Source organism: Ailuropoda melanoleuca, chromosome 11, assembly GCF_002007445.2.
Source record: "Ailuropoda melanoleuca isolate Jingjing chromosome 11, ASM200744v2, whole genome shotgun sequence".
In the NCBI taxonomy this organism is placed as follows: domain Eukaryota; kingdom Metazoa; phylum Chordata; class Mammalia; order Carnivora; family Ursidae; genus Ailuropoda; species Ailuropoda melanoleuca.
In genome coordinates, this window is record NC_048228.1 from 44,876,017 (window position 1) to 44,904,014 (window position 27,998).

Consider the following 27,998-nt stretch of genomic DNA (forward strand, 5'->3'; position numbering starts at 1 on the left):
CAGAAGGGAAGTCTTACGCTAGAGAGTACGTCAGGAGTTGTGCATCAGGTCAGCCCTCTGTAATAATGCACACACAGTGACTCCCAGGGCTTTACTGACGCTAGTGCTGTGACGTTAGATCTTGCATGGGGAATTAGGTTGTAAAATCATCAGGTAGGGCAAAAATAGCAAATCACTTATAAAAAATAGGAAATCCTTGATCAGTTCTTTCTTTAGTTAAGCTCTTGATGAAGAAGTTGGCTTGAATTTCTGTAAGTTACATGTGCATATAATTTACCTCCACTGCAAACTTTTGATTTGAGGCTGGGCCTGGCCTAACCCTGAATATCTGATCATTTTGGCATCGCTGTGTTAGATTTCAGCCTTTTTTCCTCTTGTCCACTGCCAGAAACTTCAGTTCTCTTAAGTAGTGGTTTCTGGAAGGCCTGTGCTAAACAGTCTGCAAATCCATATATTTTTACAGAAAAAACCATATTTACCGGGCCTGTTGTCATTTATGCTTATATTCATGTAGTGGCATGAATTACATGAAATTACAATTTCATCAGGATGAAGCCTCCCAAATCTGGCACCACGTTGCTAAGATTGTCTGATGTTCTTATCTTTAACAAGTACAGTGCTGAAGTTTGCAGGACAGTGTAGAAAGCCTCCCATTTTTCTTTAAATCCCTACTAAAAGAGGGCTTTGACCAGCAAGGAGCATTGGCATTACTTGGGAGCTAGCTGGAACAATAGAATCTCAGGCCCTTCCCTACGCAGTGAATTAGAATCTATTTTTATAAGATCCTCAGCTGATTTTGATTGACAGCTTTAAATAATAATAAATGCCCCCCCCCCAGTGATGTTATTGATCAAATAGTAGGAAAGAATCCATGCAAACAGGGAAGTATTATTTTAAATAGGCAGGAACAAAATTTTTCCTTAAAAGAAACAGCACAGTAAGAGAAAAAAGTGAGGTTTAAGAGTTAATTGGATCTGACACAACCTAAATGAGTTTGATTTACCCAAAAATGATTATTTTCTTAATTAGAAGACATTTCACGTGACTTGATTAAAAAGAAGGGTTTTTTCCCTTATAAAATTAGTTCTTTTTTTTGGTTGATGGAGGGAGAAGCAATTACAAAATGAGAAATAGAGTTTAGAATGTTTTTGATGCTAATGCCGTTTAAGTGACTTTTACATTTTGTCTACAGAAAATCAATCTATGCAAGACCAGGCACCTAAGTTGGAAGGTGAATTGGTTATAAAATGTATCTTTGGAAATTTTTCAATCATTGAATACAATTAATGAATGACCATTCACAATAATGCATGTGAACCTCAAAGTTGATGGTATTGTAAATCTGATCAGTATCATTTTTTAATTTGATGTCCTAATCAAATCAAATCTTAGAACTGATTGAATTAACATGGTGACGGTGACACAGTAGCTTTAAATCATTAAAGTAGTCTATTTTATATAATCATAAAAACAATGACTATATCAAGATAGGAGTAAGATGAGAGAGATTTGAATGATTCTCTGTGTATGCCCAGAACTTAAAGAATTTGTTAAGCAGATAGCAGCATGTAGTTTAATATTTTGTGATTAGCTCTTGAGTGTTTTAAGGCTCATTTGGCATTCTGTCTCCCAGTAAACTTGTAGAAAATTAATTCCATTTTTAAAATCAAGGCAAACAAGGATGCCTGGCTGGCTCAGAAGAACACGTGACTCTTGATCTCAGGGTTGTGAGTTTGAGCCACATGTTCGGTTTAGAGATTACTAAAAAAAAATAAATAAGTAAACTTAGGAAAAACAAGGCAAATGAGTACATGCTGGTTAGAAGATCTTGTTTTTTAAAAAAATTTCTGTGGCATTATGTATGTATCTCAGGTTCTTTGGTCTCCTAAGCAATTTTGTTGTGATTTAATATCATAGATATCAATAAAACAAGTAAAAGGTAAAATTCTGAAAGAATGTCTAATTTGTTGAAAGGGGAGTAGTTTTTTGTTTTAACTATAAACATACACAAAAAATCAATGAAATGTAAAATCATTACATTTTTATTTTAAAATTATCCTATCTTTATTTCTAGCATGTTTTCCTAAAAGATACTGGCATTAAAGTACTTAATAAATTCTGCTACTGATGTCTGTTTTTCACTTTGAGATGAAGGTTTTTGGGGGTTTTTTAGGGAAAATTTTCTAAAGTTGACAGTAGTTCAATTTTCTGTTTGCTGCCAACCTGGAATTTTTTTTGCGGGAGTAAAAAAATCTTACCACAGATACTTAAATGCTTTCTACTTTATAAATAATTCCCAAGGCAAAGATGATAAAATTGTAGTGTTGTATAGTTGAGACCCTTTTTTAATAGTGTTTCTACCATATGGATGATTTGCTTATGTTGAATTGCTTATATTGAATTGCTCTCTTGGGAAATAGAAAATTGTTACTTTTATTCTTTTCTGTATGTTGAATATAGCAACAGTGAGGGGTTTTTTATTTTTTATTTTTTTTTTTAGCAGACTCAAGTGATTTATTTTTTCTTAAGAGAGAATTTCTAACTGATCTTTGAAGGTTTATACATCAATATAGATAAAAAGACTTCACTGTCCTAAATTTAGTACAGCTCTCACTTTAAGTGGAAATAATATCAAGTTATCTTGCCTGGTAAACCAAGGCCTTGTGAATATTTGAGGGAATGAGTTTGAGAATCTAGGGCTGTAGAGTGATCCCCAAAGCTCAGCTGGTAGAACTTGTGAGTTATCCTTGGGATTAAAGCAGAATTTGAAGGTATTGCAAGATGGATACAGTTGAGTTTTCTTCTTTTCAGAATTCTAAAGGAAAATGCCCTTTATTATCTGTTTTAGGTCCTCAGAATGGTTGGAATGATCCTCCAGCTTTGAACAGAGTACCTAAGAAGAAGAAGGTACTAGAAAAAGATGTCCATCCAGTTGCCTTCAGATGTTCTATTAATCATAAAACCACCTGGAACATACCACCCTTCACTGATCCTTTTAAAAGCAAAGCTTACTGACTGATAGGTTTAAAGTGTATTTCAGTTTGCATCTTCTATTCCATGAAGGGAAGGAATGAAAGTTTTAAAAAAACAAAACACACACACACACAATATGGTGGTGTGAATTTAACTCCCATTAGACAACAAGATGTAAATTCCCAACAGGTCTCTTTCAGAGAGTAGGAAACAAAATTTTCCAGTGATTTTTTTTTTCTTTTGGGGGGTACTTTGGTCTTTGGTTTCCAACAGTAGTCATGAATTTGGTAATTATATTTTGGACTGTTTTATGTATCACATGTAGTATGAATGAAGAAATAACCTTGTAGCTGAACGCTGTTTAACTGTCAGTAACTGTTGAGAGCTGTTGGAGCACAAGATAAGATTCTTCTCTCCTTCTTTCTTCCCAAACATTTCTACTTTTTTTAACTTCTGGTGATTTCCTTTTCTTAAATATAGTAATGAGAGGTCATAACAATAAAATTGGGAGGTACTAAATGGGCAAAAAACCCCAAAATTTAGGTTAGTAATAATTAGAAATTTAATCTACTACTTTTAATATGATTGAATTGACAGGTAATATCTACTTAGTGATCTAGGAAAAGGAGTATTACATTCTGATCACATTAAATACGAACACACATTTGGCATATCTGATTCCACTATTGCTAGATATAATTCTGTAGACTTTGACATCCTCTTACAAAACACTGTGTTTTGGCTCCCCATATGAGAGGAAGTGTGGAAGACAAAGGGGAAACTGAGAGGTCCAGTTTTGAGCTCTCTACCCCTGTTAGCCAGATTAGCTCTACTTTTATGTTTTACTCTAGAATTCTGCATGAAATTTCATTTGAAAAAGAGTATTCTATTTTTTTAAAAAATGTCAACCTTATTTAAAGGTGAGTAAATGATACTATTTTTCTTATGCTTGTGTCTTTTATTTCTGTCTTTTAAAAGATGCCTGAAAACTTTATGCCTCCTGTTCCCATCACATCACCAATCATGAACCCTTTGGGTGACCCCCAGTCACAAATGCTGCCGCAACAACCTTCGGCTCCTGTACCCCTGTCAAGCCAAGCTTCATTTCCACAGCCACATCTTGCAGGTGGCCAGACCTTCCATGGCATACAGCAACCCCTCGGTCAACTAGGCATGCCACCATCTTTCTCCAAGCCCAATATTGAAGGCGCCCCAGGGGCTCCTATTGGAAATACCATCCAGGTAACCATAAATCTGTGTAAGCGGAATGGGGAGATAGCTCTGTTTCAGTTCATTTTTTTTTTTTAATGTGTTCACTTTGATGTTTATACCTTTATTAATGAACATCTAAATTTGGTTTCAGTTAAGGCAACCTAAATAAAAAATAGTAACCCCTTTTTTAAGATTGATCATGCATGGATATTATTTTTCAGTTTCATGGCCATAAACTTTCTATAAGAGGCTCATATATTTGCTAGTGTATATTTACACTAACTTGACAATTGCAGTATTTCATTTGACCTAATCAGTAGCCATAATTTAAGATCAGTTGAATCCATATTTTCAGCCAAGCTTGCTAAGCGGAAGCTATTTCCAAATTTCCAAGTTTTTTCCCTTTAAAATATAAAATAAAAATGTAATGAATTATATCTTTTCTTGTGTATGTGTAAGAGCTAATAATATACAGCCTACCTTCAGATGGAGATATAAATTTGTACTTGGTTTTTCACATATAAACAGCTAGTTGGCAGGGGTCTAGACATTGAAAAATCACATATAACTGACTTAGACATGCAAAGATAAACATTTTGACCTGCTCATGAAAAGTGAAGGGTTTAGGTCAAAGTTAACATAAGAAGATGAAACAAATCCCTGCCCAAACTATAAAAGTAGTTCTGTTTTTGTCTTTGACTCACTGAAGTCGAATTTATAGAGATGTATCTCTATCACAAGGGTATGCTTTACTATTAAGAGATTTCTGCCTAAGGAACTTCTAAATATTAAAAGTTCCATTATAAAAACCAGTCTTTTGATAGAGGTGGGAGAACTGCTTTCCATAGGACTATAAATTATAAAAATGTGTTGTTAATTTTTTTTTTTTTTACGATTACAAGTCTATACTAGTTTAGGAAGCTACCCAGCTATTCACTTTTGTTTAGACCTCGGGTGCTCATGCTATACTCATCTAGACCAGAACCTCAGTTACCATCAGAAGGGAATGCTGCACAAGATGTATGTGTTCAGCCAAGCCCTTATATCCAGCTGCCTGTGTACCTGGATGTCTCTGAGGCACCTCACACTCAGCATTTCTGAAGCCTTATTCATAGTCTTCCTCTCAAATCTGGTCTTCAAAACTTGGTGTTTCCTGTTTCAGTGAATGGCACCATAATCGTTCCTATTTAATCTAGTCAAAAACCTGGGAATCATCCTTATACGCTTTTCCTTTAATCCCTCTTTTAAATCTGTCCCTAAATCTTGCTAATACTGTTTTTAAAATCTCTCTCAAATCCCTGGTCTACACTTCCAGTCTGGTCTGTGCTGCCTTCATCCCCAGTTTTCAGCAGTGCAGGAACTTCTAATTGGTCTGCCTTTGATCCAGCTATCTGGTCTTGTCTCCTCTTTGTTTAAAACATTGCTCTCAGGATAAAGACCAAAATATTTGACCTTGTCTGGAAGCCTTCAGCTTCATACTCCTCCTTGCTGTCTCTCTGGTCCAGCTACACTGGCCTCCTTTTAGTCCCCTGTATCATGATCCTTCCTTTGTACATGTTCTTCCTCTACCTGGAATGCTGTTCCTTTCTCATTCAACTAGTTAACTCCTACTTGTCCTTCTGATATAATTTCCTGGAGAGAACTTTCCCCTCAGTTAAATTCTAGTTATATTATCCATTATCCATTGAAGATAACTTATTAGCAATTAAGTAGCAATACAGTTGCTATGTTACATGTATTGATGGCATTTCATTTTTCCTTTTTTTTCGAGTAACATCTTTCATTAAGATATATATTTGTAAACTTTTTTTTATGACACTTTAAAACTTTCTTTTTCTTCTTGTAGCCTAATAAATTGCCAGAATGCTGAGTTCATTTCTGAATTGGCTAACAAATACATAGTCAGTGCCTGGCACCTAACTGCCTAATATTTTTGAATAAATGAACTAATAAATCAGAACTTTAAAAACAAACACTCCTTCTTTGTCTTTCTATCTTTACATTTACTAACATCAAGGTCTCTTCTATCTCAGCTTTTGACTTAATCTTGGGGCTCCTGGGTGGCTTAGTTAAGCATCTGCCTTCAGTTCAGGTCATGATCCCAGGTCCTGGGATCGAGCCCCACATTGGGCTCCCTGCTCAGGGAGGAGCCTGCTTCTCCCTCTGCCTCTGCCTCTACCTCTGCCCCTCCCCCTGCTTGTGCTCGCTCTCGCGCGCACACACACACGCTCTCTCTCTCTCTCAAATAAATAAAATCTTTAAAAAAGGTGGGGGGGCGCCTGGGTGGCACAGCAGTTAAGCATCTGCCTTCGGCTCAGGGCGTGATCCCTGCTTTGTGGGATCGAGCCCCACATCAGCCTCCTCTGCTATGAGCCTGCTTCTTCCTCTCCCACTCCCCCTGCTTGTGTTCCCTCTCTCGCTGGCTGTCTCTATCTCTGTCGAATAAATAAAATCTTTAATTAAAAAAAAAAACTTGCAGCTTGATGATAGAGCAGTTACCAACCTTCTAGAGTAAACCAAAGAATAGAAGAATGCCAGGATAAACAGATGAGCCAACATGCAGAGCAAGCAGCCACTCTAACTAGCCAACTTTGTAAATACCTTGTTCTTTCTGTTTCCTACTGGCATAGCTCTGCTGTCTACTTCCCACTAGACACATGCAATAGTGATCAACATATGTTCCATCATTGACCAAATTCTTTATATCCAGTTCTCTTTTTGGAAATCAAAGCTGTAGAAGCCTGTACCTTCTACTGAATATCTGATTTTCGTTTTTACTTATCCCAAGGGCTTTCACATGTTCATTTGTCATTTGATTTTTAACAGCCTATCTACAAGGTAATTAGTTGGTTTGTCTTTATCACAGAGTTTCAGGGCTTTTGTGTATAGGTAGTTTCTGGTCATTTCTGGTCATTTTATGGTATTATTTCTTCCAGCATGTGCAGTCTTTGCCAACAGAAAAAATTACCAAGAAACCTATTCCAGATGAGCACCTCATTCTAAAGACCACATTTGAGGATCTTATTCAGCGCTGCCTCTCTTCAGCCACAGATCCTGTATGTATTTTTTTCTCATGTTTTGCTTATTTAAAATAATCACTTACGGAGCTCTTCTGTAATTTCATGAAGTCTCACAAGATATACTGTAGAAGTTTGTACAGTAGTAAAACCAGCACTTATATGGTTTGCTTTATATATAAAAATGTATTTCATTTCTTTTATATATAAATATTTAATCCTCACAACAACCCCATGGTAGGTAAATTTGTCATCTTTACTTTCCAGGCAGCTAAAGTAAGCAAAAAGCAGTTAGGTAACATCTAAGGTCAGAGCCAGAATTCAAACCCAGTTTGGGTCCAGAATTTATGCTGTCATTCACTATGCCGCACTGCCTGTCAGCAGCAAACCTCATGGTGCGGCACATGAATAGGACAGAATGGTGGTGCATAAGAAAGTCAGGTTTGGGCTTGCTTTCTGAGCTTAGATCAAAGCTTTTAAAAGTAGATACATAATCTTATATGTAACTTTGCAAAGACCTTATAAATAATCGTTTTAGAGTCTAGAGTCATAATCATAGTTAAACCAACTGATTTTACTTAGTTTTTTTAGAGGATGCCTGTGTATTGGCAACAACAAAAATCCAACAAAGCTGGTCTTGTTTTAGATGAAATCTCAGTTTCTGCCAACAAACATTGAATATGTTTATTTAGCCACTGGCCACTTGTCTGCTTGAAAAACAGCTTCTGGAATTTGTTGTCTCATCAAACATTGAGTATTAATATGTACAGCTTTCTTCTGGTCTTTTAGAAGGCTATTCCCTGTACTAAGTGTGTCAGGAAAGCAGAAGCAGGAAAAGGTTAGCATAAACCATCGTGCCTAGCATTCTGAAAGTGATGGAAACACTGAGTGAGCAACAGAGAGCAGATGAAGCAGATAGCCTCGCATACACTGTCCCCTGTGAACACCTCTAAATAGGACACAGTCATTGAAAAATAGAAGAGTCCTAATAAAAATGAAGGAAAGCTCCTGCCCTCCTTCAAGCGTGAGTCAGTATAGAGAGGTTGAGAAGACACGTAGTACACAGCCCAGCTCAATAAATTGTTGAGTTTAAGCTCCTCTAGGTCAACATATCATCTTCCTTCTGGGACCACAGGAGCCCTGGGCAGAAGAGAACCAAAAAGACAAACTGTTCCTGTAATTCCTGTAACCAGTTAGGGGAAAAAGTCCTAATATCCTGTCCTGTCCAGCTGACTCTGCCCCTGGGGTAGGGTTCCTGCCGATAGCTAGATGAGATTAGCTTTGAGCAGGGACTCTCAGGGTTCCCCTTCACACAAATCCTTTTAATCAATAGCTGGAATCATTTTTACAATGTGGCTGTATTACAGTCTTTTCACTTTAGTTATGTCCAGACAACACAAAGTAATTTTGCAGCATGACTTAGTTTATAATGTTATCCTTGATAGCTGCATCTCTTTCTCTCTCCTTTTTTTTTTTTTTTATTCATTCCAGGTATAGAATGTAGTGCTGCAACAATTTTGTACAGTACTGAGTGCTCATCATGATAAGTGCACTCGTTAATCCCCATCACCTATTTCACTGATCCCATCTACCTCCCTTCTGGGAACCATCATATTGTTCTCTGTAGTTTAGAGTGTGTTCCTTAGTTTGTCTCTCTCTCTCTCCTTTTTTTTCCCTTTGGTAGTTTATTCTGTTTCTTAAATTCCACATGAGTGAAATCATATATTTGTCTTTCTCTAATGAGTTATTTTATTTAGCATTATACTGTCTAGCTCCATCCATATTATTGCAAATGGCAAGATTTCATTCTTTTTATGACTGAATGATATTCTGTTGTGTATATGCACCACATCTTCTTTATCCATTCATCTGTCAGTGGACACGTGGATTTCTTCCATAGTTTGCCTATTGTAAATAATGCTGCAGGAAGTATAGGGGTACATGTATCCCTTTGAATTAGTGTTTTTGTATTTTGGGGGTAGATACTCAGTAGTGCTCTTGCACTTGCTGCATCATAAGGTAGTTAGTTCTATTTTTAACTTTTTGAGGAACCTCCATACTGTTTTCCAGCGTGGCCTCACCAGTTTGCATTCCTACTAGTAGTGCAAGAGGGTTCTCCTTTCTCTACATCCTCACCAACACTATGTTGTTTCTTGTGTTGCTGATTTTAGCCATTCTGACCAGTGTAATACAAGGTGATATTCATAGTTTTGATTTGTGTTTCCCTGATGATGAGTGATACTGAGCATCTTTTCATGTGTCTGCTGACCACCTCTATGTCTTCTTTGGAGAAATGTCATTCATGTCTTCTGCCCATTTTTTAATTGGATTATTTTTGTGGAGGGGTGTTGAGTTATATCAGTTCTTTATATATTTTGGATACTAACCCTTTATTGGATATGTCATTTGCAAATATCTTCTCCCGTTTAGTATGTTGCCTTTTAGTGTTGTTGTTTCCTTTGCTGTGCAGAAGCTTTTTATTCTGATGCATTCCCAGTAGCTTATTTTTGTTTTTATTTCCCTTGCCTGAGGAGACATCTCTAGAAAAATGTTGCTGTGGCTGATGTCACAGAAATTACTGCCTGTGCTCTCTTCTAGGATTTTTATGCTTTCCTGTCTTATATTTAGGTCTTTAATCCATTTTGAGTTTATTTTGTGTATGCTGTGAGGAAGTGGTCCAGTTTCATTCTTTTGCATGTAAGCTGTCCAGTTTTCCTAACACCATTTGTTGAAAAGACTGTCTTCTTCCCATTAAGTATTCTTGTCTCCTTTGTCAAAGATTAATTGACCATATAATTGTGAGTTTATTTCTGGATTTTCTGTTCTGTTTCATTGATCTATGTGTCTATTTTTGTGCCAGTATCATACTGTCTTGATTACTACAGCTTTGTAATATAACTTGAAGTCCAGAATTATGACAGCTTCAGCTTTGCTGTTCTTTTTCAAGATTGCTTTGGCTATTTGGGGTCTTTTGTGATTCCATACCAGTTTTAGGATTATTTGTTCTAGTTCTGTGAAAAATGCTGTTGGTATGTTGATACATTTAAAAAATCATTCACAGGGGCACCTGGGTGGCTCAGTCAGTTGAGCTTCCGACTCTTGGTTTCATCTCAGGTCATGATCTCGGGGTCATGAGCCCCACGTCAGGCTCTGTGCTCAGTGCAGAGTCTGCTTGAGATTTTCTCTCCTTGTCTTTCTGCCCCTCTGTCCCTCATGTTCTCTCTCGCTCTCTCTCAAATAAATAAATCTTTTTTTAAAAAAATCATTTGCCAAAAAGCAAAAAAATCATTCACCACAATCAAGTTGGATTTATTCTCAGGATGCAAAGCTGGTTCAGCATTCATAGATCAATCATTGCTCACTTCAACAGCACGTATACTAAAATTGGACCAATATAGAGAAGATCGGCATGATCACTGCACAAGGATGGCTTGCGAATTTGTGAATATTCACAGACCAGTCAACGTGATGCATCACATCCACCAGAGAAAGGATAAAAACCTACATGGTCATTTCAATAGATGCAGAAAAAGCATTCGACAAAGTACAAAATCCATTCCTGATAAAAACCCTCAACAAAGTAGGTGTAGAGGGAACATACCTCAGCATACTAAAGGCCTTATATGAAAAACCCACAGCTAATATCGTACTCAGTGGGGAAAAATTCAGAGCTTTTCCTTTCTCCCCTTCTGACACATTGACATTCCCTCCTCCAGCATACCGAGAGCATGTGAGCATCGACAGCTTTGTACGTGCCGCTCCTTCTGCCTGGAATCTTCCCCCACATAACTGCATTACTCACTCCACCCTTGTTCTAGGCTTCTGTTCAGATGTCCCCGTAGCTATCCGGCCTTTGTGTACCACCTCATACTCCCAGCCCTTCTAGCCTCTCACTCTGTTAATTCTTTCTTCATGGCATTCATCACCATCTCATATACAACATATTGTTTATTTAGTTTCTTTTACCCACCCAAGAGAATTTGAGGTCCCTGAGACATAAGCGTGGCACATAGTAGGCACTCAATAAATATTGAAGAACTATGTCACTTCTAAGGCTGTTGCATAGTGTACATCATTAGGTTAATCACATTGTAATTGAAACCTTTAATTTTAGTTTTAGAGTAGTTTTCTCTCACTATACTATTAGTATGAAGATTGGGACGTGGGAGGACTCCTTGATTTAAGAACTCATTTTACTACCTCCCTCTTAGTAATCTTAAGCCATGAGAAGGTAATTTTCTTTCTTTCTTTTTTTTTTTCTTGGTGTTTTAAAAGCTCAGAATGAGGGGCACCTGGGTGGCTTAGTCGGTTAAGCATCTGACTTTTTATCTCAGCTCAGGTCTTGATCTTGGGGTCATAAGTTCACACCCCACATTGGGCTCCATGCTGGGTGTGGAACCTACCAAAAGAGAGAGAGAGAGAGAGAGGGAGGGAGGGAAGGAAGGGGAAGGGGAAGGGAAGGGAAGGAAAGGGAAGAAAGAAAACTCAGAAAGAAGCAGGATTAAACATACCAAATGTGACTAAGTATATAAGTAATATTTCTGAAGGGTTAGAGTAAGATTCCAGTTCACCTCTGTTTGATGCTAGCACCCATAATTTGCAGCCGCTGTCCTTAGATCTTCTTTTCTGTAATATAGTGACCCACTGCTGCCTCCAGGTGGCCCTTCCTGTTGCTTGTGGACAGTGCAGTTATACATGCACACACCTTGTCAGAGCTGACAGTTCACGTGAAATCCAACCACTACCCCAGTTTGCACTCCAGAAGGAAGCCGCTTATCCTCCTACCCTTCTCCCGTTAATGGGTTACTGAACTCTGTCCTAATGGTCTGTTCAAGTTTCTGAGTCACAGTTGCCTCCGTTTCTTTATAAAATGAAGCTGTTCAGCATCAGGAGTGTAAGGGTTAGTGAAATGAGATAGGGCAAGGTCTTTGGATAAAAGTTAAATATACAAATATAACATGTCTGTTTTTTCCTCTCCTACAGCAAACCAAGAGGAAGCTAGATGATGCCAGCAAACGCTTGGAGTTTCTGTATGATAAACTTAGGGAACAGACAGTAAGTTTGTGGGGAAAAAGGATTCATGATAATCATTTATTCCTAGTTGCTAGTAAATAAGCATCTCATCAGCACTCATATGTAATATATTTGGGGGCAAAATTATGTTGACAGTTATAGAATGGGCTTTCTCTAACTGAATCTTAAATGTCATTTATTGTGGATGAGGGAATAGGGGAGAGAGAGAGGGTGTGTGTATGTGTGTTTGTGAGATAGGGGTGCAATTTTAACTCTTCTTATAAGAGTAGAAATACAGTCTGGCTTGTATCGGCCCTAAGGTAACTGGCCTTGTATTCATTTTATATATGGCTGTATTTTTTGCATTTCAACATTCCTCTTCTCCATTCCTCACATCAGTCCCATCAGATAAAAATAACCACACATGTCATGAGAACCAAACCAAAGAAAGTTGATGTAACAGTGGAAGTAGTGTAGTGCATGGACTGATCCAAAGTAAATTCTTCCCTCGAAAGCATGGGCATATAATCCAAGTAATGACATGGTAAAAAAAAACTGTAGATTTTGTGGTTGTAAGAGATGGTAAGGTTACAAAAAGCAGTCAAGAACTGATAGATTGAGTACATGGTGATGGCTGTTGCCCTATGAATGCAGGAGACTGCAAGTAATTTCTCTACTGTAGACACGGTTTTAGAATAAACTGGGTTCTTACTTTGAGATAGCATGATTAAGAACCTTTAAATTCCTTCATATGCATGGGAAAAGTTTTAAAAGGTATGAGGCTATATCTAAAATATTTGAAGAATTAACGCTCTTAAGTGGAGAAAGACATTAGCATTTCAGCTTGGGGGAGGAAAGCTGTCTTCTATAAAAAAATTAACTGACTCATACATGTTCCTAATTCATAATAATTTCCTTACATAAATCATTTTGTCATGGTTCTACTTTATAACTTAAAGAGTTGCTTGGTCCAAAAAAACTATTTCTAGAAAAGCTAAATGGTTTATTTGCTTTTTTATAATATTTGTTTCAATCTCCTTTTAAATATCAGAGTTTATGGGAAATTCTTCCTTAAATAATTTTTTCTCTTGATTCTACCTTTATTTCAGCTTTCACCCACAATCATCAATGGTTTACACAACATTGCAAGGAGCATTGAATCGCGAAACTACTCAGAAGGATTGACCATCCACACCCACATAGTTAGCACCAGCAACTTCAGCGAGACCTCAGCTTTCATGCCAGTTCTCAAAGTCGTTCTCACCCAGGCCAATAAGCTGGGTGTCTAAAAGGACATCTTTACTCCCAGCCCATATTGCCATTTTTCCAAAGAAACATATTTTAAAAAATGTTAAGATACGGACCAATCCTCATTAGCATGTCTCCATAGCAGCCAGTCAAGAGTATTTACACTATTTCTGCAGATATACTCACCTTAGAACTGCTCAAAACCCAGGTGCTTTCTTTTGTTTCAATCTTTTATTGCCCATGATGATTTTCTTATTCTGCAAATAGTGTATTTCCTGGATTACACATAGTGTGTTTTCCTGAAATATTCTGATCAAATGTGGTTTTTAAAACCTCAGTGTACTTTTTGGAAAAGGAGCATCTGGTTATGCATAAAGCAGAGCTAAAACTAAGTTTCTTTCATGTCCTCCCCACTTCCTGTATGTCAATCAGATTAAAGTGTGTAATCCTATTTTATGTGTATGTAGTCTTTTTTTAAAAACAGCTGCTCACAGTTTAGTTTAATCGCTATTTTTTGTGTCTTTGGCTTCACTCGGGTCCTGAGCAAATAACTAAATCTAGAGGTTGCTACATAGATTTTAGCAAAAGATTAGTGAAGAGGGGGATCACTAGCTTTAAATATCTATTGGAAAAGACTGAGCATTTTCATTCTATGGAATGCATTGGACTTTTTTGTATTAATAAATGTTTTCAATATTCTGTTTGAGTTTTAAGACTGAATTATCTCCATTTTATATTTAGAAATTTGTTCATCTACTTTTTAAAAGTCAGCCAGAGCTCTGAGGTTTAAATTTAGAAGGAAACCTTTAATTTCTATCAGCCTCCTGAATCAAAGGCAGACATTTTTCAGCCAGTTTTTCTGTCAAGTGATTTTATTATAATTTGTCTTAAGAACAAACAGTGTGGTAAACAAAAGATAATGGTTCCCACAGAATCTTGAAAATTAGATACTAATAATTCTTCATTGTTAAATTATGTAATTTTCCATAAGTAGGTTGGAAAACTAGAAAAATAAACATTGTAACTACCATGGGGTTGCTGTTTCAAGGAGTTAGAGTAGTTCGAGAAAGAGTAGTTGGTCAGGCTGAGAGCAGTAGTTTGAAAGAACCTCTCATTTTCTTTTGCTGGGATTCCCTACTTGCCAAATAAAAACCCCTCTTTTAAAAATTATTCATTGTTAAAATAAATAAAATCTTTAAAATTAAATAAATAAATAAATAAATATAAAAATTATTCATTGTTTAGCTCAGAATAGTTTTATAACTAAAAAAAGGAGGACCTTGATCACATGTGTGAACATTGGAACTTCAGGACTGGAGATCTCTCAGCATCCTGCTTTCAGTCTCCTGCTGGGAGTGTAGTCGCCTTTGTCAGTTCTGTGACTCACTGAAGTGAGTGGCAAGAGAGTACCTGACCGTTGGGACCTGACTTTCAACGGTGGGGTCAGCCCAAGACCCCATCGGAACAGCAGGCTGGCCTCTAGCAGTTTTTTTCATTTATTGCCCTTATAGTTAGGATTTGTTTTATGTTTACCCTGATAGGATAATGGCATAATTGGCAGCATTTTACAAAAAAAACAAATTCCCAAAAGATGAGAAACAAGAGTAGTTAGCAGTAGAGCCCGGGCCAACCCCAAAGATTTTACAAGGGTGAGTGTAAAAAAACAATTTGTCACTGACATCTGAGCAGCCATTATCTTTCCTTTTTCAGTACAGCGTTGTGATAGTTTTCCCCCACTGTTGAGACATTTTTCCATGAAGTTCCACATAAATAGATGGTGGTAAGAGGAGCTGAACCCAAAATATTGTATTGTCTCTGAAGTGTGAAGATAAAAGGAGATTATGGAAAGAGCATAGTTTGTTTTCTTGAAGAAAAGCAGAACACTTTCAAAAATTTTTCTTTTCATAAAAGAGAAAAAATTTCTTAATTTTGTAAACAAGCCTGTTTTTAATGTTTTCAACTCCAAAGACATTGTATTGTATACCTGCACAATTTAGGCACCTCTGGATAAAGTCATTCTTACACAAAGATGTGCTGGATCTGTTTAGTTTGGGAAACTCACAGCTGTACCCTTGCCATTACTTCATGCATAGTGACGAGTCATTCTTTTGAATCCCGGATTTGTTCGGTTTTGCCCATACATTGTGTGCTTTTTATTTCTTTAACCTACTTAATTTTAAAACAAGGAAAGGGATGTGAGGGAACCTGGTAGGTGGGGCTGGGTGTCAGCCAGGAGATGTATCAGATCTCTGGAAGGTGCTTTTTTATATTGCACCTGCTCTTCTCCATTCTTCAGCCCTTTGTGCTGGGTGGGATGGATGTATTCTTAGGGCCCATGTGAAAATCTTTATATGTAATGGGATACATAGCTGATGGAGATAGTTGTGCATTTGGATAGTGTGGCAGCAGGAAGAAGTTGGGGACAACTGCTCTACACTTGACTGTTGAGAGCCCAATGAGACTATATATTCCTTTGGATTCAGCAAACTGCCATGTATCCTAGAGGACAGAAAGATACAGTAGAGTTTCTGGCAACCAGATGTACCCTGATTCACACCTGCCTAAAAAGGTAAAGGGAGGGACAGTGACTGGTTGACACTTTTCTGATAACCGTTTGTCTCCTGAGCCAGATACGGGTTCACCTAAGAGTGACTGCAGGGCAGCTGTTGACCCCTCTGCTGTGGCGGAGACTTCATTTGGAACTGTCGTGAAGATTCAGCAAGTAGTGTACGCACGTTTGTGTAAGCATACGTGCATAAGGGTGCGTGCGCCCCTCTTTACTTCGCTATTCCACTGCTGTGGTGCCATCATTCCCAAGTGGAACCTCTGACAGATCTGTGGGTGTCCATCAAATGCCGAGGATGTCCCAGATAGCATCTCAAATTACTCCGTCAGTAAGAGGGACCTGTTCCTGCACAGAAAATCTTAACTATTTGGTCTTAGGATAAGTATGCCAAATCTTTGCACCAAACTAGATTACAAAGAAAAAGCAGTCACGTTAGCTCTATATTTCCACTTCTTCTGGTACGCTACATGTTCGTGTACGTTCCCGCAGCGTCAGTGCTTTGTCACTGCACTATTCCCTGAGGCCAGGCTGCACAGTGTGCATCTATGGCCCATGGGAGTCAGATTGTACCATTCTTTCGTTTCCAGCTGTTTACCCACTCGGGGCGGGGAATGGGATGTGTGGGGTTTAAGGTGGTAGGTGTAGATCTTGGAAAAGCTAATAAAATCCAGCAAGAGAAAATAGCCTTTTTTTAAAAAGACTTCTTTATTTATTTGAGAGAGAGAGAGCGAGAGCGAGCGAGCGAGCATGGGTGGGAGAGGGGCAGAGGGAGAGAGAGAAAGAATCTCCAGCGGACTCCCTTCCAGAGCGGAAACCCCACACGGGACCTGAGTGGGATACCACAGCCCTGAGATCATGACCTGAGCCCAACCAACCAAGCCACCCAGGCGCCCTAGAAATGGACTTTGGTAGAACCATGTTACATGTTTTTTGCATTCTGGATTCATGTTTCCGGAGATTTGCTAAAGTTTTTATTTAGCAAACAATGTTAATGTTGTTGAAACACTAGAATGACTTTGTATAAACATCATTACTCAGTAATGGCTGAGGTCTTTATTTTAATGGCGCTGTACTCCCTGTTGAATTTGAATTCAATTTTTGGCTGACATTAGGTAGACCTCGAAAGCTAATGTTCATCAGGTACACCTGTTCCTGCTTCTATTGCTGTGCCTTATAATTTCCTAGTCGCTGACCTTTCTAAAACCACCTTTTGTATATCAGTGGGTTCACGCTATGCAAACATGGGGTCAGGGGGGGGAATGGCTTCAGAAGCCTTGTGAAGTAGAGGAAAGCTTTCTATTTCAAAAACATACAAGAGTTTGTTGGATTTTTAGTCTATGTGAAGTAAATCCTAATGAAATGTGTGTCTCAAACATCTACCATTATCTCTTTTATACCTTTAAGGGCACTTACACTTCCCAGCTCTAGAATGTAGCATTTTAGTGTTGTTATTAATTTGGTTTCTTTACTTCAGTAGATATTTGTAAAGGGCTTCATGCGGTTCAGTAGGAAGACTTCATGTCCAAACAGATGTGTGTTTCCAGGTAGGCAATGTAAAATGAACCAGTAGGGAACCTATCATAGGAATGGAATGGATTCAAATTTGATAAGAGGAGAGCTCCAGACCTTTTTTCCTAATATGTAAAAGGGCAGTAAGTATAATATATAATCCAAGGGAACCGTTAAGGCTGGCCAGGAAGTGTGATTTGGTTAATGATGAGAAATCACTCGTCTTGCACTTCGTCCAGTAAAGGAACTCCCCACTCTAGGAGGACAAGAATGTGTGTGGTGGAATTTTATATCAAAACAGACTTCAGTAGTAAAGAAGGAAAGCAACTATCTCCTAAAAGTGACCTCAAAGTAACTTCCTTTCCCTCTGGCTGTATCTCCAAGTAATCAATGACTTTCCTGACCCTTTTTTGCCCGAAGGAGTCTTCGGGAGAGAACAAGTCAGTTTTAATAGGCAGAAATCGAGTCCACAAAGAGTTCTCTCCTGGGAGGTGCTGCTTGGACACCCTAAAGGGACCCCACCTTTCCTTGAGCTGGATACTTCGCTCCCTCTCAGTCCTCACATCAGCCCAGGGGGCTGAGCTATTCATTCCAGTGCCTGGTGCATCTGGTGAGCAGTAGAAGCTGGATCCAAATCCAGATCTCAGCCTAGTGAGCGCATTTCTTCCACAAAACCACATTTTTCCTGAAGTAACTGCTGCTGCAACAAAAATGCATTCCGCTTTCTGATTTTGTGCTTCTCCCTCCCATTAGTCTGCAGAGACCTGCATTTCCCACAAACGAGGAATGTGGTTACGATAAATGGATAAACTTATTGAGCGTTGCACATTGGCTACTTTTGAGGCAGGTTCTCTTTGCGTGCTGGGGAAGATGGCCCCTGGCAGCCCAAAGCCTATATCTCCACTGCTTGTGTTACACCAAGGGGAGAGGAAACCCCTCCCAATACCCAATTACTGCTCACAAAGACAACTCCAGTTGCGTCCGTGTGGGTCTCATGCCCGCTACCTAACTGAGCTCTGTGCCCAGCAAGAGAGGATGCCAGAATTGGCGGGCCCACATAGTGTGCCCGCCCTAGTATGAGCACAGTGATTTGAAGCCCCACCAGAACCCCATGGAATAGTTCCCACAAAAGGAAGGTGCAATTGAGAGAAGAAGGGGGAGACAGTAGGCTAAAACAACCTCTAACCTACCGGAGGGGAGCCCTGGGGGATCACAGTAAAAAGTTTCATGGCATCTGAGAGTTCAGAAGCAGTTTCCGGGGCACCTGGGTGGCTCAGTCGTCAAGCATCTGCCTTCGGCTCAGGGCATGATCCCGGAGTCCTGGGATCGAGCCCCATGCCAGGCTCCTCCCTGGGAGCCTGCTTCTCCCTCTCCCACTCCCCCTGCTTGTGTTCCCTCTCTCACTGGCTGTCTCTCTGTCTGTCAAATAAATAAATAAAATCTTAAAAAAAAAAAAGCAGTTTCAGTGTCTTAACTGCTGCTTATTGTCAGCCAAATGCCACCGCCTTCTGCCTCCGTGTCCCCATTTATAAAATGAGGGGGTAGGACTAATTTCACTTCCAGCTCTGGAAGTCTGTTATCCATCTACCTTTCCCACGGCATCTTTGTGTATTAACTACAACTCTTCAAAAAGAATGGAAAATATTTGGATAAGCACCAAAGCTTTGAAGAAGGGTGACGGAAACAACTCAGGCCTATCTGTATTTGGGTATCTTTTTTTTTCCTTTTGTAGAATTAATTTCACTGCTAATCTGGAGAAAGATCAATGCGGCACTTTCCTTGGTTGGAAATAAGTAGGGAGGCATCCAAAAAAAAAAAAAATAGTTTTCTAATTTGAGGACTTGGAATAAATACATTTGCTTGGCCTTGACGTCCTTAAGTACTGCGTTCCCCTCTGTAATGATCTATATTTCCATGAAATTAACCACTCTACACACCTGTTCCCCACATCAAGACTGGGCCACATTTGATTACATAGGATACTCAACAATGAACTAGTTTTTTCTCTGGTGCTGCAAATCTGGGTCACCCTTTTGACATTCCTAAACTCTATTTACAAATGCCCCCTCCCTGCCTGAGAACAACAGGGGCCTTTGCCTTTTAAGAGCAGCCTGTGGTAATTGACACAGCAGGGAGAGAAAGAGGTCACTGAAACAGAAACAATCATGCAGCTAATGCTGAGAAGTAAATAAGAGCTTCTCTACGTTTATCTGTCCTTGGAAACCAAAATAAGGATCCTAAAAGAAAATGGGGCAGGTGTTTGTGGAGGAAGGGGAACTGGAGAGCTGGAAGAGATGTGGGTGAAAATCTTGTCAATACTGTCTTTCTTCTGTCGCAATAATAGGGATTGTTCATTTATTTCAGAGAGCTGGGATTTCGAGCAGGGAGAGAGAGACACTGGGGAGGAGTTTAGCTTTGGTTTGTGTACCTTGTTTTTAGCCAGATATTGGTCAAAGGGGGATGTGGTGTAGTTATTCACAAATGTTAACGTGCCATGACTGGGTCTTGAAAGATGATTAGTGATCCCTCCATAGCATTTGCTAGAGTTTGTGGTATATTCTTCTTGTGGTGAGTATTTGATTGCTATCTGGCTTCCCTACTGGACCTTGAGTTCCATGAGCATAGCCATATACTCCTCTGTCGATGGAGCTGAGCTGATGCTTGGCTTCTAGAAGAGGCTCAATAAACAGATATTGAATGAAAGAATGTTATGCGATTCAAACTAAAGATATCTTGGAAAGATGCAAAGGGCAGCAGAAGAGACAGATTTGGGTAGGTTTCAGTACTCCAGTGCATTTTTCGTTAAGCAGATGTTCTTAATCTAAGAATTAGGAAGTAAAGGCCTTCAAATCTGGCCATCTCCCATGACCAGTTTCCTGCTGCCAAATTGTAGCACTCTATTAAGAGCGGTCAGGAAATGTGGGAAGTCTAAAGTATTAAGGCTAGGGTTTTTGTTAAACCCCCTCACTCCCTTCACATCCAGAGTAATAGAATCATTTATTTTATAGGAACAGGTCCCCGCCCCCATCCACTGCTATAAAACCTCAATGAGAAATTTTTCGAATCCATATAATACGGAAAAGGGGAAGCCGATCCTTCTGTGAACAGAGGAAACTAAGAAGACTAATTTTCTATTAAGCTCATAGTGCTGCTATCTCTCAAAACCAATTTTCTAGTAATCTTGGAGGCTAACTTCCCAACTTTATGCTCCCCTGAAATTAATCTAAAGGCTGTGAGTGGTTTTCTCACACCTAGGCCCAAAGATTGTTTACATTTGAAATTGTAGCCCATGCATCTCATCCAAAAGGCAATCTCCCCTCCCTCCTGCTTTAATTCCACAGAGCTGCAGGGCACAACCCTTCCTGGTGCCAGGGGAGTTGCCTTAAATGATTACCTCTGATAAAGCAGAGCTGCTGGCTTTATTTCACAGTTCCCTGCTGCAGCTACAATTTGTTCTTGGAAGATCTGAATCCCTCCAACCTATCCACCCAGTTATGCTGCTTTTCCCAGGCGGGGATCCCCAAATGCACCCTGGCTTCCAGGTCAGGCAGGTTTCATAGCTGCATCTAGTCCATCTCTCTAGGGTGACAAAAAAATAATGAAATACCCACATGATCTTGTAAGTGTTCATTGACAATTGAGAGCTGTTACTTGGTCTTGTGTAGGAAGCCTCCCCCAAACCACTGGGCGCCTGGCTCACTATCTTCTTCAGCTAAATCTGGACACCACCCTGTGTGATTTCAAACTCCCGGGAAGGTCCTGTCCAGTAGACCTCAAACCCCTCAGCACCAGGGTACCTTTGCCCTCCATTTTCAATGACAGCCACTTCTATAATCCCGTGGCCTCACCTCGCAATGGATCATTGGTCACTCTTTTACCACTCTAGGTCTTGAGTCCCAAATCCCACTCTTGGAGCACAGTGACCATTATTTCCTTTATCTGCATCCCTAACAAACAGAAATCTGCTCTTCAACTTCTTTCAGAACCTTGGTGCCTTGGATTCCTTTACTGTATATGAGTTCTTAGCTTCCCTCTGATCTCATCGCCTTTCCCCATCCTGGACTCTGCACAAACTTCTCTCCTACCAGCACCTCAATTACCTGACTCTCCTGTCCTCCCATCAAATCCCCATGCCTACTTCAATTTGGATATTCCATCAGACTGCTGAGTGAGGCAGTGTAACCATAACTGTGCAGACTGAAGCCATTATAAGCTCAGAGCATCCACTCTTAGTTGGGCCCTTAATTTGGCTTGCCAACCTCTTAAGGGTCCTTGGTCAGCTTGCTCTTTCATTCCGCTCCACAGCTCTGGAAGCCTTCATCACTTTTCTCCAGTTGTCTACCAAATTCCCACTCTGCTTACACAGCAGATGATCTGACCTTCCCTTTAGAAGAAATAGGCTATCAATGGCACCCTCCTTCACTTTACTGACTCTAGAAGCTTTATCTGCCCTCATCTTCATTTCCTTCCAGTGTCCAAGAACAAGCTGTCCCTCTGCTCAAAGTGCACCCATTGGATCACCTGATCCCATCCTGCCTCGCCCTCTCCCCAGCGCTAGGAAAATAGCTCCATCGAGCAACCCCTTCCTGTGTTTTGACCTTTGACCTTTCATTATTTTTCCACTAGCCACAAAAGTGCTCAAATTCCTCTTATCTGAACACTCAGACACACACTCAATTTTGCTTCTCCATCCTTCTTCTCTTCACTATTAAGCTTCTTGGAAAATTGATTTACATATATGTGCTATGCTTGTCTCTTCCTCCTTATTCTTAAATTTCTGTGTAAGTTCTGTTCCCATAACTCACTGAAAAGGCCTTGGCAAGGGTCAGCAATGACCTTTGTATGTAATGGGCTCCTCATTCTCCGTTCTCTGTAGCTTTTCTGTAACATTCGGTTTTGTGAATCCTCTCCCACATTTTGCTGATTCTCCTACCTCTTTCATCTCAGTCCAACACCAGGGGCTTCTCTTTCTGTGCCATTCTCATGAACAGTAGTTCACTAGAATTCTGCCTGGAGTCTTTTTCTACCTTTTTCTACCTTCCCAGGACAGACTTCTACTGCCATGGATTTTACTATACTGAACTATGACGAAATTGTTCTCCTCCAGCCTAGACCTTTGCTGGGCTCCAGGCCTATATATTCAACAATGTACTGAGCAGATCTACTTGGATGTCGTATGAAACAGGACTTCTTTTTCTTTTTTTAATTTGCTCTTGCTTCTTCGGTCCCAGTCTCCAAAATGATGATTAGAATGATTGTGGCAACGATGATGATGATGGCTCCTTACTACATGCTAATCCTTAGTTGCCACAAGAATGCTATAAAGTACGTATTATTATCCCTACTTTACAAAAATGCTAATAAGCACAGATTTAGTATCTCAATAAATGACACTGTCTTTCACTTGAAAACCAAATTCAGAGAGCCAAAAAGAACCGTGTATTTTTTTCTCCTCTTTCATGCTCAATCAAGCCTGAAGTTCTATTGGTTCTTCCATTTTAGTTTCTTTGGATTTATCCCTCCTCTCCACTACCTCTTCTCCAGAATCTGTGCCTTTGCCTTACTTCAGATCCTCACCATCACTTGATCAGACTCCTAAAATAGTGCCTAACCGGTCCTCTTGCCTTCAGTCTTTTCTCTCTCTACCTCCAATCCAGTCACTTTCCACACCTCCCCTAGAGTGGTCTTTCTGTAATGCGAATTTGATCAGATTATTATGCTGCATAAAACCTTTCCAGAGCCCCCCTCACCTACCACATAGCTCTTTCTGCATGACATTCCTGAGACCCACCTACCTTCCTGTGCTGCCCACTGCATGACATTTCAGCTTCATCTCCCACTGTTTCCCTACTTTCACTTCAGATATTCCAGACATCTCCCTAAATGCCAAATGCAAAAGCTTTTGCTTGCACTACTTTCTCTGCCTAGAATGTCCTCTGCCATTTATTTGTCTAATAAACTACTCATCCTTCAAAACTGTGCTCTCCAATATGGTAGCCAGGAGCCACACGTGGCTATTAAGCACTTGATATGTGGCTAACCTGAATTTTAAGATGTGCTCTGCTCTAACTATAAACAATGGATTTTGAAGGTACAATGTGGAAAAAAAAATGTTAAAGTCTTAATAGTTTTATACTGATTACACATTGAAAAGATAATATTTTGGTTAGATTGGCTTAAAGAAACTATTAAAATTTGCTTTTTCTACTTTTTTAATGTGGCTACTGGAAAATTTCAATTTATACATGTGGCTTGAGTTTGTGGTGTGCATTATATATCTATTAGTACTCCTTGAAAATCCTCACTTGGCAAACTTAACCAAGGAGACAAAAGACTTGTACACTGAAAATTACAAAATGTTGCTAAGAAAAATTAAAGAAGACACATAGAAAGACATCCTATGTTTATGGATTGGAGACTTAATATTGTTAAGATGGCAATACTAACCAAAATGATCTTCAGATACATTGCAATCTCTATCCAAATCCCAGTGAAATTTTTTGCAGAAATAGAAAAATCTATCCTAAATTCGTATGGGATTTCAATGGATCCCAAATGGCCAAAATAATCTTGAAAAAGAAAAGAACAAAGTTGGAGGTCTTATACTTCTTGATTTCAAAATGTATTACAAAGCTACAGTAATCAAAACAATGTGGCACTGGCATAGAGACAGACATACAGACCAATGGAATAGAATAGAGAATCCAGAAATAAACCCTCTAGTGTATGGTCAAATGCTCTCCAATAAGGGTGCCAAGACCGTTCAATAGAGAAAGGAGAGTCTCTTTAGCAAATGGTGTTTGGAAAACTGGATATCTACATGCAAAAGAGTGAAGTTAAACTCTCAACTTACACTAGATACAAAAATTAACTCCAGATGAATCAAAGACCTAAACTTAAGAACTAAAACTAAATAAGTCTTCAAAGAAAACAGGTGGAAAGCTTCATGACATTGGATTTCATAATTATTTCTTAGATGTGGTACCAAGAGCATAGGTTACAAAGTAAAAATGGGTAAATTGGACCACATCAAAATTTAAAACGTCTAAGCGTCAAAGGACACAATCAACAGTGAAAAGGCAACATTTGGAATGGGAGAAAATATTTCCAAACCATTTATCTAATAAGGGGTTAATATCCAGAGTATATAAAGAACTGTTGTAACTGAACAACAACAAAAAAACCCGATGAAAAAATGGGAAAAGGACTAGAATAGATGCTTCTCCAAAGATGACATACAAATGGCCAAGAAGACTATGAAAAGATGCTCAATATCACTGACTATCAGGGAAACGCATATCAAAACCACAATGAAGTACCACCTCACATCCATTTGAATGGCTGTNGGTGATTAAAAAAAAAAAAAAAAAAAAAAAATCCAAAAAACAAAACAAATACACCCAACAAAAATAACAAGCATTAGTAAGGATGTGGAGAAACTGGAACTCTTGCACATTGTTGGTGGTCATGTAAATGGTGCTGTTGCTGCTATGGGAAATAGTATGGAGTTCCCCCAAAAATTAAAAATAAAATTACATAAAATCCATCAATACTACTTCTGGGTATAGATCCAAAAAAATTGAAAGCAGTTTCAAAGAGATAGCTGTACCCCTATGTTCATAATAGCATTATTCACAATAGCTAAAAGGTGGAAGCAACCCAAATGTCCATTGTCGGATTAATGGGTAAGCAAAATACGGTATATACATACAATGGGATATTATTTGGCCTTGAAAAGGAAGGAAATTCTGACACATGCTACAACATGGATGAACCTTGAAGACATTGTTCTAAGTGAAATAAGCCAGTCATACAAAAAGACAAACACCGTATGATTCCACTTATCTGAGGTATCTAGAGTATTCAAACTCATAGAGAAAGAAAGTACAATGATGGTTGCTGGGGTAGGGAGAGGGGAAAATGGGGGGTTATTGTTTAGTGTGCATAGAATTTCAGTTCTGCAAATTGAAAAAGGTCTGGAGATTTATATATTTATTTTATTATTTATTATATATTTAACACTACTAAACTGAACATTTAAAAATGGTTAAGATTTATGCATATTTTACCACAAATTTAAAAAAAAACCTGTAAAACATCAAGTTTAAAAATCCTACTCAGATATTAGCCCTCCCCCCTGCCACTATTCCTTCCTTTGTACCTCTGCTTTATCTTGTACATATCACTATTCGGGCTCTTAGCACATTTTTGGTAATTATTTGTTTGACAGGATAAGGTTTACTATCCCATTTGCCCCCATTAAGTGGTGAGAGGAACACTCATCCACTTCTGCTGTTTTGACCAGAAGCTAAGAAAATATACTAAAGTCTTTTACAAAGACCTTAGATGGGAAAAGAGACAGTAGCCCTGATGTCATAATATGCTACTCTTGGGGACAGTTGTTACCAGCAAGGGGACAGTTGTTACCAGCAAGAGTGTATTTTATATCTGTAGAGGTTTCACTCTGAGATTGGATCTGGAAGAACCATTTTCCTTCAATCATCTTTTTGTAGGCAGGATCTGGAAGACCTAAACAGCACTTGCCCCCACCCACAACACATACAGACCTCCACTTCTCCATCCTGAGTTCAACCTGTTGAAATGATTGGCGCAACCCAGTCTGACTCATTAGAGGGAAGAAAGGAAGATGTTCATTCAAGATAGATTCAAGACAGGATGGCTTATCCATCAGATAATGTACCCAGGGGTCAAGTAAAGAACTGTTTTGCTACCTCCCCTGGACTCTTGGTATGTATGCTTGATGTATAATAAAAATTTTTTCTCATAATGGACTGGACCTTCCTGCTCTTCCAAGGTCATAGCCAAGAGGTTATATTTGCTCGATCTGCCTTCCCTCCCAGATGAGGAGCTCCTTTAGGGCAGGGACCATACCTTATTCATCCTTGTATCCCCAGTGTCCACTAGTCCTGGCACATAGAAGATGCCCAATAAATCCCAAACAAACGATTGAATGGTTAGAGTGAGTGTGGGGGGAGTCATTACAATAACCCAGAGATTTTTGGCCAAGGAACTAGTCCAGTGAAATCGATACCCTCTAGCTTCATGTGCTATTGTCTCACTAGTCATTATTCAGTGCCAACATTTACCCGGCTGGTCACCAGGCAAATTTCCTTTCATTCTATAATTTCAGCTCCGTCTGAAGCGCCACCGTAACGCTGCCTCAGTGGCCCTAATTCTGCAGCCACGTACCTTGCTTCCGTTTTAAATCAGACATTATTTTAATCTGGCTGATTGGACTGGTTCAAGTCAGCTAACAATAAGATGCTCGTATATGGCCCTTTCATGCAGTTCTTTGTAATTTTTGCCCTTCCCCAGAATCTTGGAAAGGATTCCTAACAATGGGTAATCCAAAAATCAGCTTTATTTGTCAACATAATAGTACTCCTTCAAACTCACAGTCATGGAATTTGCAAGTTGGGAGAAACAGTACAAATTATTTCTGTGCTGTAAGGAAATTTGTGTCTGGAGACCAGAGTTGGGTCACACTGACTTAGAACTAGAACTCAGAGCCCCTGACTTCTGGTTCTGAGGCCTTTTTCTTCTGCTACCAGCCAGTAGGTGCAGCCACACCTGTTTGGGACGTGACCAGCTCAATCCTCTCAGCATTTCTGTACAATTAGGGTTCCCTCTGAAGCAGCTCTAAATCATCTGCAAAGAGAAGAATGAACAGACAGACACAAATTTTTCACGGGTTAATTTTACTTTGAAAGTTCTGGGTGATTCTTCTAAAGCCCCCTTCACAATGGTGCTGACTTGACGGTATTCCATCCACCCAGGACTAAGGAGACAGTCCGGCAGTGCGCTGGTTAGCCCAGAATAGGCCGTGCGCCGAGCTGCGCGGATGCTGGGCTGCGCGATGGGCAGGGCGCTGTTGGCTGCTAACTCATGTATGTGTCATCTAATAGGCACTAACTGAGCACCTACTATGCGTCTAGCTACAGCTGCCTGATTAAAAGTCGAGCAGCTGCCTGCATCCCTCCACCGGCCCGAGCAGCCGTGCGAACCGGCAGACGCGCGGACTTCTGATTCTCACCTCGGATATGGCCTTAACCGGTGTTGCCACTCCAGACAGCTATTTTACATTCGCCGACGCGAGTGGCCTGTGGCTTCAAAAGAAAAACAAGTCATTTCAAAAGGGAAAGGTATTTTTTGGAACTGGAGAAGCACAGAGAAACGACCAAAGTGCTGTGAGCTCCCTGTCGGGGGAGCCCCCTCCCCCCACCCGCGGGCGGCGGGGCCAACCGCCTGCCCAGCGGGCTCGCGCGTCAGGCTCCGGGAAGCCCGGGCAGCGGAGGCCGGGAGGGCGCCTTCCTCTTTAAGAGCCCCACGGGCGATCCTGATTGGCTGTAGCTATGCAGGTCTTTCTTCCTCGGCTCCCTCTGGGTGCTCCCTCCCGCTCCCTTTCCTCAGGCCCTCCCCCACCCCGCGCCCCCTCCCGC

At 39.8% G+C, this 27,998-nt stretch overlaps 1 protein-coding gene and 1 non-coding gene across 19 annotated transcripts in view; both read left to right on the forward strand.

The window, feature by feature from the left end:
- Nucleotides 1-13,914, forward strand: part of SEC31A (SEC31 homolog A, COPII coat complex component) — a 73,230-nt gene extending 59,316 nt beyond the window's left edge. For 9 of the 18 annotated variants that reach the window (XM_034671601.1, XM_034671607.1, XM_011218773.3 and 6 more), the window contains 6 exons: nt 1,193-1,231; nt 2,849-2,907; nt 3,952-4,215; nt 7,122-7,241; nt 12,186-12,257; nt 13,325-13,914. In XM_034671601.1, coding sequence (XP_034527492.1) covers nt 1,193-1,231; nt 2,849-2,907; nt 3,952-4,215; nt 7,122-7,241; nt 12,186-12,257; nt 13,325-13,504 — 734 coding nt within the window. In that variant the 3' untranslated portion in view covers nt 13,505-13,914. The remainder of the gene's footprint in view (nt 1-1,192; nt 1,232-2,848; nt 2,908-3,951; nt 4,216-7,121; nt 7,242-12,185; nt 12,258-13,324) is intronic. The other 9 variants (XM_034671605.1, XM_034671609.1, XM_034671611.1 and 6 more) reach the window with 1 other exon arrangement.
- On the forward strand, nt 10,557-10,663 carry LOC117804495. Its single transcript, XR_004628981.1, has one exon. It is a non-coding gene; the product is annotated as a U6 spliceosomal RNA (small nuclear RNA).
- Nucleotides 13,915-27,998: the final 14,084 nt, after the last annotated feature.